Source organism: Lepisosteus platostomus, chromosome 15, assembly GCF_059453375.1.
Source record: "Lepisosteus platostomus isolate fLepPlt1 chromosome 15, fLepPlt1.hap1, whole genome shotgun sequence".
Classification (NCBI taxonomy): Eukaryota; Metazoa; Chordata; class Actinopteri; order Semionotiformes; family Lepisosteidae; genus Lepisosteus; species Lepisosteus platostomus.
Genome location: NC_142625.1, coordinates 21,646,413 through 21,667,025, shown reverse-complemented (window position 1 = coordinate 21,667,025; position 20,613 = coordinate 21,646,413). Strand labels below are relative to the sequence as shown.

At 41.5% G+C, this 20,613-nt stretch overlaps 2 protein-coding genes across 5 annotated transcripts; one reads left to right on the top strand and one right to left on the bottom strand.

Annotated features, from left to right (window-relative positions):
• Nucleotides 1–77: 77 nt before the first annotated feature.
• Nucleotides 78–9,140, bottom strand: spata2 (spermatogenesis associated 2). 3 transcript variants are annotated; one of them, XM_088608209.1, is made up of 3 exons: nucleotides 9,029–9,140; nucleotides 5,778–6,510; nucleotides 78–5,165 (listed from the first exon to the last, which is right to left on the bottom strand). In XM_088608209.1, exons 2-3 carry the CDS (start codon nucleotides 6,093–6,095, stop codon nucleotides 3,927–3,929), a joined length of 1,557 nt encoding a protein of 518 aa, XP_088464335.1. In that variant the 5' UTR covers nucleotides 6,096–6,510; nucleotides 9,029–9,140; the 3' UTR covers nucleotides 78–3,926. The 3 variants fall into 3 exon arrangements, with proteins under 3 accessions (XP_088464335.1, XP_088464336.1, XP_088464334.1); XM_088608210.1 differs by lacking the exon at nucleotides 9,029–9,140 and adding an exon at nucleotides 7,746–9,022; XM_088608208.1 differs by lacking the exon at nucleotides 9,029–9,140 and adding an exon at nucleotides 7,750–9,022.
• Nucleotides 9,141–10,024: 884 nt separating this feature from the next.
• Nucleotides 10,025–19,358, top strand: rnf114 (ring finger protein 114). 2 transcript variants are annotated; one of them, XM_088607871.1, is made up of 6 exons: nucleotides 10,029–10,238; nucleotides 12,723–12,873; nucleotides 13,625–13,731; nucleotides 14,014–14,128; nucleotides 15,459–15,566; nucleotides 16,191–19,358. In XM_088607871.1, the coding sequence occupies exons 1-6, from the start codon at nucleotides 10,102–10,104 to the stop codon at nucleotides 16,254–16,256; spliced, it is 684 nt and encodes a 227-aa protein (XP_088463997.1). In that variant the 5' UTR covers nucleotides 10,029–10,101; the 3' UTR covers nucleotides 16,257–19,358. The 2 variants fall into 2 exon arrangements, with proteins under 2 accessions (XP_088463998.1, XP_088463997.1); XM_088607872.1 differs by lacking the exon at nucleotides 15,459–15,566 and having other exon boundaries at nucleotides 10,025–10,238.
• Nucleotides 19,359–20,613: the final 1,255 nt, after the last annotated feature.

Here is a 20,613-nt window from a genome sequence, read left to right as displayed (position 1 = left end):
CGGAGCTCCCTGGAACTTTCCTGCAGATAGTGTCTTGTAGATGCAGACTTCAGATGAAAAGAAAAAAAAAGAGTCAGTTTGCTTTTTTAGTGTTTTATTCTTGGCATTTTTAAAAAATCAGGTGAATTACTAACAAATTATTTGGCTGTTTTTTCCCTAGAAATAAACCCTGCTATAACGAGCAGAACTGCACTCATCTGCAGAGGGGGCATTACCGGCTTTATGATACAAGTGTAGGTGCTAATGGGAAATGAGGGATGTGGGTGCAGGGAGGTGTCACTGGGAGGGAGAAACACGACTCGAAACCATGCCAGAAGGTAAGCTGCTAATACATCAACACCAAAATACCTGTAAGATACCACAAATACCGGAAATCAAGAATTATTTAAGCACACTCAGGTTAATGAAAATCACTCAATTTAGTGCGTAAGGAGTACACATCACATTTATTCGCTTCTTTCTTTAGTCTAAAACTTTGTTCATAAGAAGGATTTTGTTCATCCATAACCAGCTACTACAAACCACACACACAACAGAAGGAATAAAGTATCTGTTAAAAACAATTATCTCTGTATTGATTATCTCTGTATTCATTAACTAAGTGCTCAAGTGGTTGACTAAGCCTGGGTCATCGCAATGGGGCTGACTAATAGTTTAACTAGGACATTATTTTAAAACAACCACAAACCAATACTCCTAACAAGGGAAAAGGAAGTCTGGGAACCGCCAGTTAAGTGTGCAAATTTCTCATTTCATGGTCCCTTCCTGGCAAATTACCCCATGGCAAGGCCTTACAGTTCTGCAGGCTGACCGAGTCTTCACCACCAGAGAGGAATTCTGGTCTGTGTTCCAACTTGGAAATGATATGTATTTTTTGGCCATCGACTCTCAGGATTCAAAAATTGCCCTTTTGTTCAAAATAAATACTGGTTACTACAACTTGCACTTCTCCCTGGGCCTTTTGTAAACAAAGGTGTCCATTTAATTTTCACAAGGTTTTTTTTTTAAAATCAGTGTTACCCAGTTTTCCCAAAGAAAACTAAATGCAACTCATCACAAAGGGCCAGAGCCACAAAAGACGTTAACATTACAAAACAAAATAAAGTCCGTCTTCAAAATATAACAATATAATTTCCAGTGATCCAGAATAAAATAAATTCCTCTGATCAACTGAAAAACCTAGAGGTTTTTGTTTTGTCCTTAAAAAAAAAAAGTCAATGGATTGTATTTACAGCTGAGTAAATGCAGACAGGAGAACTTGTGACTTGACAGCCCTGTGAAAGTACACAAAAGAAAAGAGACTAACAACAGATAATAACAGAAAAGTATTTAAAAGTCCTTCAAAAGTTCCTGCTCAACGACACGCCACTGCTTTCAGCAGGCTTGAAAATGTTCATCATTGCATAGTTTTTTTTTATTTGTGCACCCCTGCAACATGATTCTCCATGCATGCCAGCCTCCTCCAACCAAACGGACCCCACGAAACTGGCTGTATGCAAACAAACGCCATAGAGGAATGAAAATTCAATGGTGTGATGCAGAATTCGCTGTAAATAGGACTTAAGAGGTCCAGCTTTGTAAAAACATCCAGTATCAGGTGCCACGCCGTAAACACAGCCAGTAATTAAAGCTCAGTTACAAAAAAAAAGCTCAGTGAAGAAGCTTTATGAAGTTAAAGTGGGCTGGCACGCTGTGACAGCTGCCACCATTTTTCACTATATTTCTTTAAAGAAAACATTACACAGGCATGTCTTCCTAGAGGTGAAAGTTGGACTGATCTTCTCCCAGCTTCTACAGCTAAAGATCTCCAGGGCTTTCTTTAGTTTTGATTACATGCTTTAAGTACTAAAAGTGCTCTTCCCTTTAAACTGGCCACCTAGAGACTTTGTAGTTACTTAGTGCAACAGCCTTATGTGTTCAGAACACTAAAAGGAAAAGCTAAAGGAAAAGTTAACTTAAAGTGTTTATTGTAACTGTGCACAGAGCTTTGGAGTAAAACAGGACATTACAGAGTTTGGACCCTTATAGTGTTAGAAGGTGCCAATTGTGCTGGAGAACACAGCAGGTGGCTGTTTTGTGACACTTTGTGACACTGATAATGCCACAGCTCACCTGCACAAATTGCAGCCACCAAACATTTTTGTGCCCCTTTGCATGTGAAATACTGCAGTTTCAACAGTGACATCAAGTCCAAGCTTGTCTGGAAAACATGTAACTATAGAAAACCCTGGAGACTGTAAACACTACAGCAGTCTGTGCTGGGGAGAAAACCAGACAAACGGTGTACCTCACATCAGAAGGCAATGGAAACCGTAGCTTCAGAAGACTCCCAAGAGTGAACAATTTTGCCAAATCCCAGAACCAGTCGCTTTCCAGAAAGCTCCTGACATCTTCTTTTAAAGCTTCAGGCAGACTCTCTGTGTATGTATATGTTAAAGATATAGAATCACAGACTGTAACCTTTCACTTATTGGGGTTATTTTAAAAACAACAAGAGGCTCAGAACCACAGAAGAAGGAAATGTTACAAACTGCAAGCTCTCAGTATGTAGGATTAGCTCTAAATTTTATCTAGAGCTGGTATTTCCACGGCAATACTATCTTATTCACTCTGACCATGCCTTATTATAAATAAAGAAAAAGGCAGAATATTATTATAATATTTTTACTTTTTAGATAGGCCATGAATAAAGCAAAGACTGTATATTTGTACACTCACTGCTCTTGGAAATTTCTAGTGCTAACTAATGACTGCACTGCAGTTTTATTAATTCTGCTTCAGTCAAAGTTTGAACATGGAGCACCGACAGAATTTATACATACAATTTTCAGCAAGATCAGAATACAACAATTACGAATCTCTTCAATGTGTTTCGAACCAACAAATGTGTGTTGTCCTTCCAGTGAATGACCAGCTTTACCCATGTCCAAAGACCGATTATTCAGCTGGGTCATTGGCAAATTAATTACTTTCTGTCAGTGCAAAGTGACTTGTTTAAATTAATTTCACTCATATGGCCCACACTCCACAGAGAAATTCTGACTAAAACTACAGTTCCCATTATCCCTTTTACATTTAAATTACTGTCAAGACTAAAATAAATGTTGTTTTTGTATCAATGACGTTTAAATGAAAAAAAAGGGTAGTAAAACAGTGAGATCAACACAGTCTTTATATTTGTACTTAAAGAATACCAGGTGTTCTACAATTTACAGGTTTTTACCACAGTACTAGTGAAGCTCATTTGGGGCTTTCAGCCTTTTTTGTTCAATTAGCAATACAAAATAAAAAGTCAATTTCTTAAGTCTTCAGTGCAACACTGTCTATGAAGTCAAAGACTTTGTTTAGTCTGCAATTCACACTACAGCAGAGAAGTGGTGCATCTGGCAAACCTTTTGACAGTCCCGAATCAGTGAGAGTAACAGGCAGTAAACAAAAATCCAGTGTAATGAGTTTAGATGAACTTGGCTCAAAGTGTTGCAGACAGGAGGCTAACCAATACGATGTTTCAGAGATGACTGAGGCTATCGACTGTGAGGAGGATGCCACACCATTTCATTTTGTGACAGGAGCGAATATACGACTGCCCACTCCCACATGCACAGAGCAATCACATCATGTGTGACTAAGATAACAGACAGATCTTCTCATTTCACTGGACAGATTTTAATGTAGCTCTGATCTTGGTTTTTCTGTGCAGTCTATAGGTGTGACAGTAGATGTGGGTAGGAGCTGCAGGATAGATGCAAAGCGCTCAGCAGGTCGGTCCCATAAAGACAGAATAAAGCTCTTTATTTCGGTCTAAAGTTCCACAAGGCAGAGAAATGAAACTGAACACGAAGACGCAAGTTTGGCATTCCAGGATGATCTAAACATCGAATTTCTGCTTGAAGAGTCACGAGCTGCCAGGAGAAGGACTATACAATTTACCGGTACACCAAGTGTGATATGGAGCTGGACTTATAGTTAAGCTGGTGGTTGGGCACAAAGTTATGGTATGCATTCTTGCGGGTACATACATCTTTAGAATAAAGGTTCATGCAACTGTCACAGGACACCTTGGAGCAATTCATACAAGTGTGAGTAGCGCTTGGCTTGTTACAGAACCCGCACCGTGACCCACTGATGGCGCTGCTGCTGGTGGAACTTGGCTTACCGGTAAAAGGCTTGGAGGATGACAGCGGCTTCTCTGAGAGCTGGGAGTGAGCATTTGAATAGACGGATAATTTCTCTTTAGCGGGCAGGTATCCGTCACTGGAGCGGGAGGTTTTGGGGAAATCCTGCAATCCGCAGCAAGGGGACGGCTCTTCCGCGTGGCAGTTGGGACACAAGATCATGTCGCACTTCTGACAAGAGGTGAGGCTGCTGGTGTATCCCACACCACAGCCCTGGCATTTCATACCCATGGAGGGCCCAGCAGGGCTCTTTGTCCCCCAGCCCTCCCTGCCGTCTCGACTCTGCTGCCTGGAAGATGGTGGGCGATAGCCGACCCGATCTGTGTAGAGGTCAACCCCGTCAAGGGAGGAGAGGTGGTAGGAGTAGGTCTGGCTAAGCTCAGGAAGGGGAGACTGAGCAGGAAAGAAATCTGCCACAGGACTGTAGTGTGGCCCCGCCACAGACAGCAGCGAGCTGTTGGGCCGGATGATTTCGTCCTGCAGGTCTTCCTCCGCATCCACAAAGAGAGGCTCCTTCCGAAGGCTGAGCGAGGCCTTCAAGACCGGCTTACTGACCTGCTGCCAGTGACCCGCGCCGTCAGTCACGTCCACCGATTTCGAGGTCCGGTTGGCTCGTTTCAGGTAGGCGCGCTCCGCTTCGGGCTGCCGCACCGAGAGGCGGGACACCTCTCCCGCCAGGACCTCACGCCTCCGCAGGGCCTCCGCGCAGCCCGCGGCGTCGTCGCGGCTCATCCGTCGCATTTCCACGGCTTCCACTTCCGACGTGCCCCCGCCCGCCAGCACGGCCACTTCTCTCAGAAGACGGCATTCTGCCCGGGCCAGAAACAGCTCGAAGGCCAGCTGGCGGAGGTGAGGTGCTCCTCCTGGGTGCTCACGAGCGTGAAAGTGCATCTCCTGATCTCGGGTGTAGCCTATGGAGCGCAGCAGGGAGCGCAGGTCCGAGTCGCACAGTGCCGACTGCAGGTAGTAGATGTAGGGGCCTGTGAAGGTCTATAATAAACACGGTGAGAGAAAGCATTACATGACATGCCTATGGGTTCTTCTAGTTCTAGATTATACAGCTTCAACTTACTGTACTGCTTTGCTAACTGACTAACTGCTACTATTAACTAAAATATAATTTCTTCACAGATAGTTTTACTTTGCTAACCTGAATATGCATTCAATTTTGTTTTAGATAAGATACTGTTTGAAACCTACAATTCATGCATGCACATTTTGTAACTGCTTTAAACCATCTAAATGGTTTTAAACCATTTCAATTGCTCAAAACATCTAAAAATCTGGCTTTAAAGCTATAAAGCCTTGATCTTAATATTTTATTAAGCAAATTTGCTGCAGTGAAACTTTTTCTACTATGTATTTGATTTGTTCTACAATTCCATGATCTAACCACAGCTGTCCAACCTGATCTCATTAAGCTAGAATAAAAACAAGCAAGAGACTGACAGTTGCTAACTTTGGGGTTCAATGATAATTTGTAGGTTTCTAAATGGCTTCATCCAGAAATGAAGCCTGAATTATATAACAGAAAACTAGAAAAGCATCACTATCCGTTCACTCGCCATGCTGCTGGGCATCTTGTCTTCTGGCATCACGTACCTTAATGCTGCGGAACTCTTTTTTCCAGGGGTACAGCAGCAGGTTGGTACAGATGGTCTCCAGGGTGGCAAAAGCCGTCTCTAAGGCCTGCAGGCTGGAGCTCCTCAGGGTGCGCAGGGCGTTTTCCGCCACCTCATAGAACCTCACGAGCCGGAACCGCTGAGCTGGATCCACTTGGTAGACACTGAGTAGGGCCGTGGCAGCCGCATGGAGCCCAGTCTCAACCGCCACCTGCTGCCCATCGCCTCCTTCCTCCAGCCTGGACTCCAGGCACTGCACATACCTCTTGAACAGGTCCTCTCGCAGCTTGGGATCCATTTGGAGCAGCAGGCTGGGTCACTGCCTGACTCGCATAATCACCCCCTGCTTCAAAGACTCTCCAAGACAGCTGGGAGAAGGCCTGCTCAGACACGCTGCTGCATCACAAGTTGCCAAGACGTCACCGTTGGACAATGCATGGTAGCCACATTTCTTCTGTTCAGCAGGAGATGCTGCACCTTGAATTTCCCATGGGGATCTTGGACTTGGAACGTCCCGGGCTGTTTCACTCATGAATAAGCAGTGAAACGGGAAGCGGAGTGCACGTTCACATTGTGTGAAGCAGGTTATCTGAATCCAGAAATCCAAGCTCCGGAGGCTATGCCAAGTAAACCCCGTCTTCAGTGCAAAGTATGGGAATAACAGGCCGCTGAGGGATGACCGACCACGCTAACCATCTGCACGATTCCCCGGGCTGCAAGACAGAAGAAAAACATGCCTAAAGAAACTACTTAAAGAGATTTTCTTTATTAATGTAACAGCCAGTTAGGATTCAATCAACATGTCAGGTTCTGCCTGATCTCAGCTGCTATAAACTGCTTGACTATACATGAAAGTACTGATTTATTTACAAGCAAGCATTCCCTGCACACTGTTGAATACACACACTGGTAACGGCAAGGATGGACACATTTCGGCTAGTATTTTTGTTTTTAGAATATCTTGAACACACATTTTTTTCAAGGGTTCCAGGTTCCCACCGCAGCAATATTAAAAAAAAAACCCAACACCTGGGATTAATGCAGATCTGCAACATGTCCGCCTTTCACACTGAGAATTTGTTACTGGCAGAAACTCTGTAATGGAGGAGGCAAATCTAAATGGTTCCGCAGGTGTGAAAGTGTGTGTACACTGTGTAAATCAAGCCTAGATAAGAGTCCACGACAACACATTTTCTGGAAAGTACTGTAAATCTTAGAATAGGTCAGCGACATTACAGAGCAAGCAAAAATCTTACAAAGATTTTATAGAGACACATTTTGTAAACGTTGGCAGATACAGAACAACAATTACAGGACAGGAAAAACATGGAACTTGTTTTTTTGTTGAAAGACTCATGGCTTTTTAAATCTGCTGTTTCCAGATTTTGTGGATTTAAAATACACCTCATAGAGGTGTTCCTGATGAGCACTGTTACTGAAAACATGAAGTGGTATAATAAAGTTAAAACTTTTAATCTTTTTCAGATAAAAAGTCCATTGGTACCATTGTATTAAAGCACAATGTATTTATAACCATCTCCTTAAGCATAAAGTGTTTTTCACTTTTCTAACTATAAACCCCCTGATGTCACCTTAAGTGCTAGAATAATTTACAAAAGCCATCACAATATTTTGAATCCCAAGGAACATATTGTCTTTAAAACATAAACACATAACCAATGTGCAAATATCTCCTGCTTCTTTTAAGACATGCACATCAACCCTTAAACTACAACTGATGTCAATGTTTCAGGATGCATCCCAGTACTATAGCGAGCAAGGCAGAAATCGTTTGAATGACTGCGAGCATCACATCAGCCACTACGGCTGTTTAATGCTAACGTTTATTGCTGTATCCTTGCACATAACAAAACGGGGCTTTGCGGGATGATTTTGAAAGGGCAATCCGAGAAACATCCACAAAAGGTCAGTAAGGGTTGTGTGATACCTACTGTGATGCCCCAGGTTTCACTCCAACTGGGCTGCCCACTGCCAGGGCTGGGTAAGCTAAGGACCGTTGTCCAGAAAAAGACCGTGCACATTGAAATTCTTCAAAAAGGGGACCTCTGCTGTTTCGGACTCCCTGCACATTCTTAAGTCCAAAAAAAGCAAAGGATTTTGTGCAGGACCTGGAGGCTGGTCGCAATACGTGCATCGCCTCTCCACCACACAACGTGTAGGCGTCGGAGACGCCTTCTGTAAAGGCCACGGGCGGAAGAACTGAGCATTTCGCTCGTGTCAGATTTTACTAGGGCTGTATAAGGCTCCACACTAATCATGTCCTTTGCATGGGCGTTTGATTCCAAATATCTAGTTTCTACGCGTGAATTTTCAAAATTTACTTCAGCCTCGCTTATTGGTTGAAACAGTCCAAACCTTTACTAGAACATTTGGGGTGTATGAAACTAGCCTATCGCCTTAACAATCAAGCAGATACGATTCTGCAATTGCAGGCTGTCGCTGTTTAACTGGATCGGTTTCAGGGAGCCGAGATCATTATCTGAGCCCATCAACCTGGCACATTTTATTAATATTTTTAGGCCGTTGAAAATCTCATCCAAGATGTGCGATACTGCGTGTGTGTGTGTGTGGAAATGTCTCCAATTCTGGCGAGCGTCAGTGGATGTGCATGCAATCCGTCCACGGAGCGAGTACACACCCCCAGCCCACTGAATCGCGGATATGACTTTCTCACTCGCCCAACGAGCGGAGCACAGTAACGCTAAAAAATGCAGAAACACTCATAGCTAACAGATGTAAAACGAAACATCTTGGGGGAGAAAAACGTCACCTTTAGATAATTCCCGAACACGAAAAAAAAATCTGATTTATTTTATACATGTTTTTTTCTATTCAAGGAAGCCAATAAGACTGGTTCCGGTTTTCCACTACACGCACACCCTCTTCCTTACTGTAGTCTAGAATGATGACGCCTGACCCATCAAACATCATTTTTACACGGAGGCAAAGATCATTTCTTGACTTGTCAGTTACTCGGACTCGGCCCCCATCAACAGAGTGGTTACAGCCGCCTCAGTGAATCTACATACACAGATTATAAAACAACGCCTTGAAACCCTAATGCGTACAACCAGCAACCAGTCCCTGCGCCCGCATGGGCAGAACTGCGTTTTGGCAGTCACAAGTCAAACAGACGCACTGAGAAATGCTTCATTTTAAACCAGCCGAGCTGTTTTTAAAAGACGCCACCATACTCTCCCCACTCCTTACCTTCGCATTCTGCTGGAAATCCCCACCGTCTCTCTGCGCATGCGTTACGTAGCTTACGCCACTCCACGTGCGCGTGAACTCAAAACCAGGCGCCGGGTATGCGCGCTATACAGAACAACTTTTTAATTAAAATGTTTATATACACCCCGACAAGAGTCGCGGCACCCCGGGATCTGTCACAGAAAAAGAGGTCTGCTTCCTCTGGTCCCCAACTCGGATCCCGAGATTAGAATATCCTTCATCCCTCAAAGCATAGTGTTTCATTATAAACATTACCTGGTATTGAGCATTTGCTTAAAAAAGAGTTCCTAATCTTTAAATAACAGGTATTTTTGGCTGATCTATATGAATAATTGGATTGGGTCTTTCCAGGACCAGGGCTGAAGACCCCTGATTTAGAGAAAGTAGTTAACCCAGCCAAGGAAACCCACACAGACATGGGGTGAACATTCAAACTCCACAGAGAGAGAAACCTACAGTAGGTCATAAATGTGTGATTCCCAATGGAAGGAAACCACACTTACTGTATCTCCACACCATGATGCCTCCCAAACATTTATCAATTAAGATAAAAACAGATCTTAACATTTTTAGGAAGCACTGAGCATGCATGTTCAAAGTGATATTAACTTTCAAAAGCCGTCACTGAGAGTTTCAGGGAAACTGTCTTATATATACAGTATCTAGATATTGAGAATTTCCCTAGAACAGAAGTACTGGCTGACGGTTTTGAGTTTAAAAGGCCATCCATAAAAAAAAAGAAAATTCTAAATAAGATCATGTGTTCTGCTTAAGATAAACAGTAATTACTCCTGCAGTATCTCCTTGAAAACAACTATTTTCATGTAATGGCAAAATATGTATATGCCCAGAAATGAACCTTAATCGAGGTGTTAACCCTGGCCAGGTATGGACAAGAGCTACAATTTCCGCTTTGTCTTCACTTCGCCCATGTCCTAGGCAGCCGCTATGTAGTTTGCTGTATTCGCCCCTCCTACAGCAGGTTCAGAGCTGACGCGATATTCGTGGCATCTTACACGGAAAAGACAGGAACAGAAGCGGCTGTGCGAGAAATGGCGATGTTTGGGGGCTTAGATTCTGTTCTTAAGAAGAAAACCACGGAGGATGGCGAGAGAGATATGCCAGAATTCGTGTGCCCAGTGTGTCTAGAGATTTTTGACCGGCCTGTTACAACACAGTGTGGGCATACGTGAGTCTCAATACATGGTCGTTTTTTAAAAAATATTTGTTTATATGGGTGGAGATATATCCACAGCCCATTTTGTTCTGTTTTTAGTTTTAGTTCTGTCATTTGCTTTAGTCTCCTAACCGTGATAATAAAACAGTGCCTGCAAAGTAAATGTATATATACATCTAACATTAGTTTTCATGTTTTGAAACAGGATTCAAAGCTTTAACATGCTCAATTGTCATTTTATTTGCTATTTTCAGGCTGTATGTTAGAATGATGAATGCTTGTACTTTCACTTTTGTTTACATCTAAGGCGTGTGCTGCATTGTGGGATATGTATTTTTTGTAGCGCTGTCAATGGTTTAGATGTTAGGGTGTTTTCTTTGCAGTTGGACTACAAATCACAGAAACCCCCGTTACCTTAGGGTCATTTATTTTTAGATTTCGTCCTAAAAGAAAGTGTTTAAGGTTTCTTTTCAGCTTCCAGACAGCTGTATTTTTGTGGCGCGATAAACGCATAAATCGAGTGGTAGTGATTACATACAAAAATGTTGTTAGAATTTTAACTTTTTAAATAAAAATCTTTGGTTTATACAAATGTTCTCAACTTTATAAGTCTCATTTGTTTTTTTTATAGACCATCACGATTTAACAATTCTCATCGGGCATAAAGAGATGTTAGGGTTATTTTTTAAATTTTACGATGTCTTTAATTTCCGTACATAATTATTTACTTCAAAGCTCGCTCGGTTAACAGTTCCAAACATTTTACACTCGACAGATAACCAGGAATTCGTAATACCTGTGGTGCATGTTTATCTCACTAATTGCACCCATAGTGGAAGGTGCAGACTCCCAAGTTCCACGTTTTATTTTTTAGGAATGAAGAAGGCCTTAGTTACAGATATTTCGTAATAGTCAAGTACGAGTATGTAGCTACGGATTCATCTGTTACGAGAAAAAACAATGAGTGAGTTATAGCTACTGTATCTACAGAAAGCTGGGACATTACTATAGAAACCTTCAAGTATTTGTTGTAAAATTAACAAAAAGCAATATATGAGAGCGTAGGCTACTTGCCCTGTCCCTCACAAATTCAGAGGTCTACTTGTTAGTGCTTACGAATGAGAATAGTCGTTCTCATTATCTAAAAAAAATGGGTCAAGAAATTAGGACTCTGAAACGGTTACTGTAATGCTATGGGGGGTGTTAACGTCGATTCCTGGCTTGTTTTAAACGGAAAAATAACCGTTCATGATTACGTTTTAATTCAAAGAATGATAAGTTCTGAAATGTAACAGACTGCATTTCTTGTATAGGCCTACATGTTTTAATTTTTAGATGTTTCCTTTTGGGAATGAGGAGAAGAAAACTGACCTGACTTTATAATGCCTTCTAATGATATAAAAACCCCATAATCTCCTAGGGGATTAAATCGAAACACAAGGCCACATTGTACCACAGCCACTGCAATGGCTAATATCCACAATTCCCTCTGTTCTGGCACTCACTTGGTTTCTCATAGAGGATCTGGAATCTCTTTGCTAAGTACTCTTGAAAGCCAAATCCAGAACTTTTTTCCCCCCACTGTGACTCAATTAATGCTCAGCTGAGCTTTTTTTATTATAATGCGGGAAGTCATGTGATGAACCAAATATCAGACTAGACGAGCTGGTACCTACAATGCAAGCTTCATGATAAGGTGATTCATGACCATGGGGGAAAAAACACAGCCAACAACAGGGTATCCCCTAATTAATAATGTCATACATTTAAAAAAAAAAGTCAGCTGTCTGACACACGCTTTTATATTTGAGTAAAAGGATACATGTATGATTTTTAAACTCACTAGTTGCTTGTCCTTTAGGCAAACTGGTATCAGATTGAAATAGAGAGAATGAAGGAGTGCTCTTATACATGCACTGTAAAATAAAAGTATTAGCTAAAGCTTCCAGGGGGGAGTTATTGTATTATACCCTTTGCTATCTAAATCAAATTTAACAAGGATATACTGTGATATAGTTTTATTAGGAATTTGTGTCGGCAGAGAGTTGATAAGAGCAAAACTCGGGAATTTACTAGACTGATGTATCTACTTGTTTATGTGCGATTAAAAATGTTTTTTTACACTTGAAATCTGTAGCCCACCCTTTTTTACATTGCTGATTTTGCCCTGCACATACAGTATTGTACTCTGCATATCCAGTTAATGGTATTGCACATTGTGATGTATGATTGTCTATACTATCTATATAAATCTATACTTGGACCGTAATCACTACTGCTCGACACCTGCACTTGTCTGTTCCTGAGCATTATGTTATTTTTGCCAATATACTGCATATGCTGAAGTTGTCATTTACTAGGTTTTTGTTTGCTTTAGTGTGTTATCTGTTTTGTTCGTCCACCTTTTGCCAGTGATTTTAAGCAACTGTGTGACACACTGGATAAGCCCCACCATAAAACCAAGGCTTAAGAAAGGGGTCTGCTTTTTTCCCAAAGGTTCTGCAGCAGCTGCTTGCAGGAATGCCTGCGCCCCCAGAAGCCTGTGTGTGCAGTTTGCCGGACTGCTCTCAGCAAGTGGTCCAATGCTGTGGAACTGGAAGCAATCATTCATAGTTCGCTGGGAGCCTGCAAAGGCTGTCACACAGAGGTGAGCATTGTACTATCCTCTGGTGTTGAGCGAGAGAGGTCATACTGATGAAGGGGTATCGGCAACACTTAGGAACAGTGTATGCTTGATAACATGAGCCATTTTGTATTGATGTGTTTGTTCTGAGCTAAGGGCTGTATTTCCATAAGTTGACTATGTGTCCATTTTATCTTTGCATTCAGAAAGGGTGGTTAAAAGACAAATCAACAAGGCTTGGGCAGCGTGGTGGATCAGTGGTCAGTATTGCAGTTAGTATTGCGGCGCTGGGACACAGGGATTTTATATTGTTCTCCTCATTGTCATATGGTTTTCTTCTGGATGCTCTGCTTTCCTCCCTAAGTCATACTGGATTCTGGGAAAATTGGCCCTGGTGTTATTATGTGTGCCCTGGGATAGACTGGTGTCCCATCCAGGGTGTATCCCGCCTTGCACACTTTGCCTGTCGGGATAGGCTCCGGCTCCCCGGCGATCCTGAACTGGATAAAGCAGTTAGAAAAAGGATGGATGGATCAAGCAGACATTAAAAGAATGTGTTTTCACACTCGGTGTTTTTGCTGGAATAATTCCTGTGCAGCAGGACACTTAGAACTCAATAAGAGCACCTTCAAAATCAGTGCTTACTTCTTATTAAAGAACAGCTTGGGCCATCTGGAACTGTGTGGGCATACAAGAACTGCACTTGTCTTTTGTTTAAAGAAATGAAAAATTCTGCCTGCGTAATTACTCTCAAGTCCTTTGCTTTGCCTGACAGGTGCGTCTGTCCCAGATGCGGAGCCACACAGCTGTCTGCCCCAAGTATCAGGAGTATATTGATGAGGGGGTGAGAACTGTTGTGAAGTCCCAGCCCTCTGTGGTCAGGTAAGAGGATGGGCTTTCCATCTACTTCCATCCGCATTCTGCCCTGTACTTTCTGGATGCGGTCAGGATTCTTGCAGGATTCTTGCTGTGTTTTTACCTTCCTTGTTATCTTTGCTGATGATACTCCGCCCATCTCAGATGTTTCTTTTCAAAAATAAGATGCCAGTAATCGGATCTTCTCAGGGTCTTTTAGGTTTAAAAGAAACAGGACTTTGTGCAACCTGCCGGTGCGGTGTCCCTGAGTGGAGTTCTGCAAGGATGAAATCTTTCTTTCCCTCCCAGCTCGGTTCCAAACCGGTACACTTTCACCTGTCCCTACTGCAACGTTCAGAACCTGGACCAGGACGGGCTGGTGGAGCACTGCACTTCCCAGCACTCCAGGGACTCCCGTCATGTGGTGAGCTGCGCTTCCATCCCCCGAAAAAACTTGTGAATTCTCCCTCTTAACGTAGGCCACGAAGCTTCTTTTTTGTCCGGAGTGTTGGAACTGGTGGATGTTTAATTTTTTTCTACCTGCCCGGTTTTAGATCATCATCTGTTTGTCGAGCCGTCGTGCTCGTGCAGTCCACCAAGGGGAGAGGCAGTTCATCTCTCACAGGCAGCACTGCCTGACAGGTCCCCTGGGATGATGCTGTTGAGTAGCTAACAGTGAAAGACCTGGTTGTCTCAAGCTTGACCAATTGTATACTGACATTAGGGGAGTAACAGCTGGGTAACGATGCAGCCCAGGCATGAGGCACTTGGAGTCTAAGGATTAGTCAAGTTCAACCACCCTTTAGGCCAATTTCAAGCCTCTTTTACTGAGTTTGAAACATTCCTGTCAGACAGGGCTTCATTGCTCTGATGTATATGTCAGAAAAACCAGGTTGCTGATGTAAATAATGCTATTGGACTAGTAAAGTGGCGATCTTACATCTGAATTTCCAAACTAATGCCCCAGTAATCCAAAGCCATACTGTTTATGGTCAGATCCTTAGACACTGTTTGTAAGAGAGAGCACTTAACCTTGGTATTCAGACTAAATTCATTTTTTTTCCTTGCATAGTCTGGCATCCCTAAATTTCCTCTGTGTTTCAGCTGGTTCAGTAATTTCTCACTTCGGCACCTGATTTGCTGTGCAGCTTGCAGTGGCATGCAAGCAAGTACTGCACTTCACTGGTGGATGAAGTGGGTCACCTCCTGCATAAAGTGCTTTGAGACCTTGCGAGATGCAAAATGTTTTATAGATGCAAGTAATTGTTATTATCGTCATCAAACATATCTTCCTGTCTCAATTGCCTAGCCAGGTCGTCTTACCTAGTCAACCTAATGAGTAGGCCTTGATGAGCTCTGCTGTCTCTGCATGGCTCATCTCTTCCCTGTTCAGTTAGGGTTTGTTCTTGTAAGAAGTGGAAAATTAAATCCATTCCTGTTTGTTTTGCTGGCTTTAAAATAAACTGTGGAAATGGGTGGGGGCTTTGTAGGATCCTTAGAGACCTTACTTGTTAAGAATATACTTTCTGAAGTATATTCAGTTGACATGTACTCATTGCTCATCCAGAACATGGTAAGTTCAAGGAGAAAACATGAGGATGAGGAGATGACCGCTATTATGATCTAGCAGATCACACTGAAATACTATTGAATCATATTCAAACAGATACCATTATACATGAAAGTGCCACTTCTGGAAAAAACAATTATCAAAGGTTGCATTTGGATTTATTTAATTGTGTTTTAATTTTGAGGTGTGTCCTATTTGTGCCTCAATGCCTTGGGGAGACCCAAACTACCGGAGCGCTGATTTCTTCCAGCACTTAAAGATCCGTCATACCTTCTCCTATGATACCTTTGTGGTGAGTAGTGTTTCATTAATGTGTTTCTTTATATAAAAATGTATTCTCAGAGAGCCATCCTGTAGGTGAGGCGCAGTTTAAACTGTTCTATCTGAGGGACTGCTTTTCTTTCCATCACCACGGATCCCTGGTTTATAATCAAAGCATAATGTTTTAGTTATAATGATAGAATTGATAAGAGTGCTTATGTTCTGCATTTGGCCTTCGGTAGTAATAACCATTTATATGCTCATAAACTCTTTTTCAGTTAGTTTTCAATGCTACTCACCAGTTTATGCTGCCAATAAAGATAATCCAGCAAGTATTCTTTCATGTTCATATACCTATTCAGTAGCTCTTTAATCAGGACCTGATCTGAAGGAAAAGCCTATGCTTGGGAGTTTAAATCTTGTGCTGCAATGTTTTCCCAACTAATCCGAGGACCCCCTAGAATGTCGTGAAGCCAGACCCTGGTCTGAGAACCCTTAGATTAAGTCCTCGTTCACTTAACCCCATCTCTCGCACCAACAGTGCTTTCTGGTCGTGTTAAAAATCTAGATCTTGCCATGACGTCAGATTTGTGCATGCAGCAGTCCATAGTTAAAGGGCTAACATGGGTTGGTACCTCTCCCCTGTCCTTCCCAGGATTATTCCTCGGATGAACACACCATGATGCAGGAGGCCCTGCAGCGCTCCATGCTAGACCACTAAGGATCCCAGGAGAACAGGAGCTCTCCCCTGCACAGAGTTCTCATGCTTACACAGGGAAGCAGGAATCGCCCTCCTGTTCTAAAGACACAAGCCACTTCAACCACTTTGTATCTCACACTTCCTTCAACCCTTTCAGCCACTCTAGTTTATTAGGAATTAAAGCACTTCACAATTGGCAACTTTAAAATGTTTGTGAAATTATTTTGTAAGACAATTTCATCTTCCAGTTGATTTTATTTTATATTGGCTGATGTACTTCTAAAATTATTTTTTTAGATCCTTGATTTTTAATAACAAGATGCATCTGTCTAAAGTTATTATTAGACCTGGATGATAGTAAGGAATAAATATCACTTAGTTACTGGTAGTGAGTGTATTTCCATTTCTCTGTAAATCCTTAAGGTAAGAATTCCATCCAGTGACTGCACTGCATTATTACCACGCGGTTCATTATTGTAAAGTACGGAAAACATCTTAAACCAGCTGTACCTATTGAGTAAATCCACCAGATGGCACCCTTCGTTCATGGGTACAATGTCAGTTTGTCCATCTCTGAATTCTCCTTTAGAAGCTGAGAAAATGTTAGACTGCAGATGGATCACAGCATTGCAGAATGTTCAGGACACCTGTGATTGCTCAGGTGTCCACTGCCCTGGTACTGGATGGAATTAGCAGCTATGAAAAGGCACTATTACAGTCAGGAATCTGCTTCTTATTAATCTTATTTCCAATAATTTGCACACCATTTCCAGAGTCATGCATATTATTTTGATTTATAACACATTTACATGTAGAGGAAAAACTCACTGTGAACTCAGAGATCATTGGAAGGCTTCATTCTGAGTCTACTGCTCAGGCTCTTGGAGCTCTTCGTTATTGTATTGTTATCTTAAAGGAGTTAACTTGAAGTCAGTCATCAGTCACTGCATGGTTTGATTTCGCATTTGGAAACTTAACACTACTGTATAAAAAAACTGCATATTTCCCCTGAGAAAGAACGTGTCACAGAGGTTCATCGGGGTTCTGTACCTTGTTTAAAAATAGTTGATATGAAAGCAGCAATACTTGTTAACATTGCAGTTCTCAGAAGTGTTAAACTGGACCACAAAACGTCCACCAGATGTCACTGTGGTTCCCTTTTTTTAAAGGGATATACTGCTGCCTAACTTAATTACACCATCTTTGCTCAGATATTGAAAAGTACAAAACCACAATGATTTTGTTATGATGTCATAGAAAAACCCCTACTGTTTAGGGCTTTGGTAGAATAGCCTAAAATTGTAAGTTTTTAAGCTGTAGGTGTGCTTTTTAGTTGAGAGGTTTTCTCTGCTTACCTCACTATAAACAATACACACAGAGAAATGAGACTAGGACAAATTAGGGATAGCTGCTGTAGGAAATGGCTTTTGTGATGTAACTTTCAGTGCACCTTGGTGTATTTGGTGATATAAATGTGATATTACGAAGACATAAAAACATAAAAGCAGACTTGTATTCTCAGGGTAGTGTATAATAAAATGTATCGGGTAATATCTTGTAACTGTTTCATGTTCAAAAGTTTGCACACTTTCCTCCCTTTTTGAAAACAAATTGCTTGAAGTCCTGTTGGTTTTACTACATTTTCTGAAATGAGTGGAAGAGTGAAAGTTCTCCATTTTTGTATTTTTCTGTTGTCCCCCCCAAAAAATAGTTTTCAAAGTAGCATCATTGTGACCTACAGCTCTTGATAAAAAAGTATGTGATCAAGCATATCCCTGTTATTCAGTTTGTCGATATCATGAATGGAAGCGTTTCATCGTGAGTTTATTGAACTGAAGCTTTTACGTAAAACAGCTTGCGTTTGTACCCATTTAAAGAAGCCCACACAGCTTGGCATTTAACTGAAGCAGCGTACAGTAGGTGAAGTATGATGCTGAGGGACACAGCCCACCACTAGTCCAGAGCCCTACTGCTTCACACTACAAACAGAACCCTCCATTCTGGACCAAAAAGGCAGGAAGATGTGCAAGCATGTGTCCTCGATTGTGTGCTAGCTATGTTTTTATCTGTTCTAGCTCTGACCTGACACGGGTGGCGCAAGCTTTAGACCTAAAGTGACTGCTTGTGGTTGGGCACTAATTCTGAATTAACACCAGCAGTGTCACCTCGCACACTGCACCCTGCTTGTCCCTAATGGAAATGGTCAGCTTGAAGAGACTGGAAAGAGATTGAAACCTCATTTATTTCTGCCTCCTCATGGTACCTGAAACAGGCCCATTTCTAAATAATTAATCTTGTAAGTACTTATCACATTTATCATCTTTATGGATGGGGAAACTAATGTGGCTGAGGATACTATACATTTTTTGGTAAGAGGTAGCTTAATGACTTCCCTGGGGTGGGAATCCTGTTCCGATTTGGGAAAATTTTGTGTCTAAGTTTGTAATGTGGAAGGAATTCAGTAATTATATACATAAAAATCCAAATTCTGGATTAGCCTGTCAGTGTAGGCTGTGTAGTTGGGAGTAGTATTACTTCACTATAGGATCTTTTTGGTTTTGGTCCTGTCACCAGATGTACTGTACTGTACCACTGCCCACTTCCTGAAGATGAAGTAAGCCTTCATGTAGCACAACACTGTCAGCGAGATCTTTTATCTTTTCTACAGCATTGTGTATGTTGAAATCGATTTTAAGATGAGTTGCTCCTTTATAGTGTCCGTTAAGTGTCCCTTTTTATAGGAAACAATAAAAGGAACCTCTTTTAAATACGCTTTCTAATTTGCTTGCTGCAGTAGCCAAACCCCATTCTTGTATGTAAAGTTATTGGATTTTTGCCTTTAACAGCTATAATAATATTCTCTTCTCATTCCATATGGAATTCATACAATGTTACAGCATGTAAAAAGAGGTTCAGGTGATTTTATCCATTACATTGAGTACAGTATGTATAGAAAACTGTGTCCTGAAAGAAATTTGCACAATTGAAATTTAAGCTTACTGTATATACTCAAATGTCTTTCGGGATTGAGCTGTAAAAGGGGCACTTATTCACAATTAAATTATGGTATATGCATATTATTCATCATTACATTTTATTTTAATAAAGATTTTTTAAATGTCACTAATGTCAGTTTTTTCCATTAAGCGAACGGTTTCAAGACCAATGTGACAAGCGGAACATTTTCTCCTTGTGATTGTTAGTGGAAAAGTATTTTGATACAGAGATACATCGTTTCTGTATCACTCAGTCTGGTGAGCAAATTGATCTGCCTTGCACTTCTTTCTCAAGTTGTTTCTCTGTATCTCCCTCTTCTCCCTCTGTCACACACACATTCTCTTCCACGCTCTTCCCATGTCACGCTTATAGTTTTAAAGAACTAAATCCTGACAAATGAAAGCTGTTTAATTATTTAAACACCAAACCCTGAAATCAAAGTGAATGATTTATACCTGTGCGTAAGATTTTAGAAGGCAAAAAACACTCGGCTGTGATTAATGGCCTTCCAGATGGAACAGGGCTAAAAATCGCAGACAGCTTTGCTAACAGTGCTGCTCCCTGATTTGTCAAACACAGTCCAGGGCGCTCCTCTAACCTCCTGAGTGTTACGGGCATGTTTGAGACATTCATTGTTATTTAGCCTTGATAGACTTCTCTGTTCTCAAATGTGAGTAAAATGTACGCTTTGCGGTGGAGCATAAACAGATAATTTTAACAAAGCCGAGATGAGATTTGTTTTCATTTCTTTGTTTTAACCAAAATAAAAACACATGTGCCATCCCTTTTCTGCCATTCAGTAAAGAAAACATTCTTTTTAATGCATCTAAAATTAGACACAGGCGCTGTTGGAAGCCTCCTTTGAAGAAAGTTTTTTTTTTATTTGAGCTGCTACTTGCAGGAACTGGTACTGTATTAGAAAGTCTTATCAGTGTTCTACCAAGACTCAGTAAGGAAAACTCACCTAATTTCCTGATATGGGCATGCACATTGAAAGTAATTCAGAAAGGAAGGCAAGCTTTCTGAATTAAAAGTTTTTTTTTCCCTCAGATGTCAAGAAGACTTGTGTAAATAAAGCAAGATAGGGTGGTTTCAAAGGTGGTTTACCTTTCAAGAAAACGTATTCTTAGGGGATGCAGCTGTTGGGAAATCATCTGGTAAGAGTTTTGAAAAGAAACATTTTGAAAAGAGAAGAAAAGAAACCCAACGTTTCGGCTGTGGAGCCTTTTTCAGGCGTCAAGCCTCCCGAAGAAGGCTCCACAGCCAAAACGTTGTGTTTATTTTCTTCTCTTTTCAGCATGGAATAAAATTCTGCTTGTTCTTTTGCAGCCTACACATGCTGACACAGGTACCCACTTATCTAAATTTTGTTTTGTTGCTT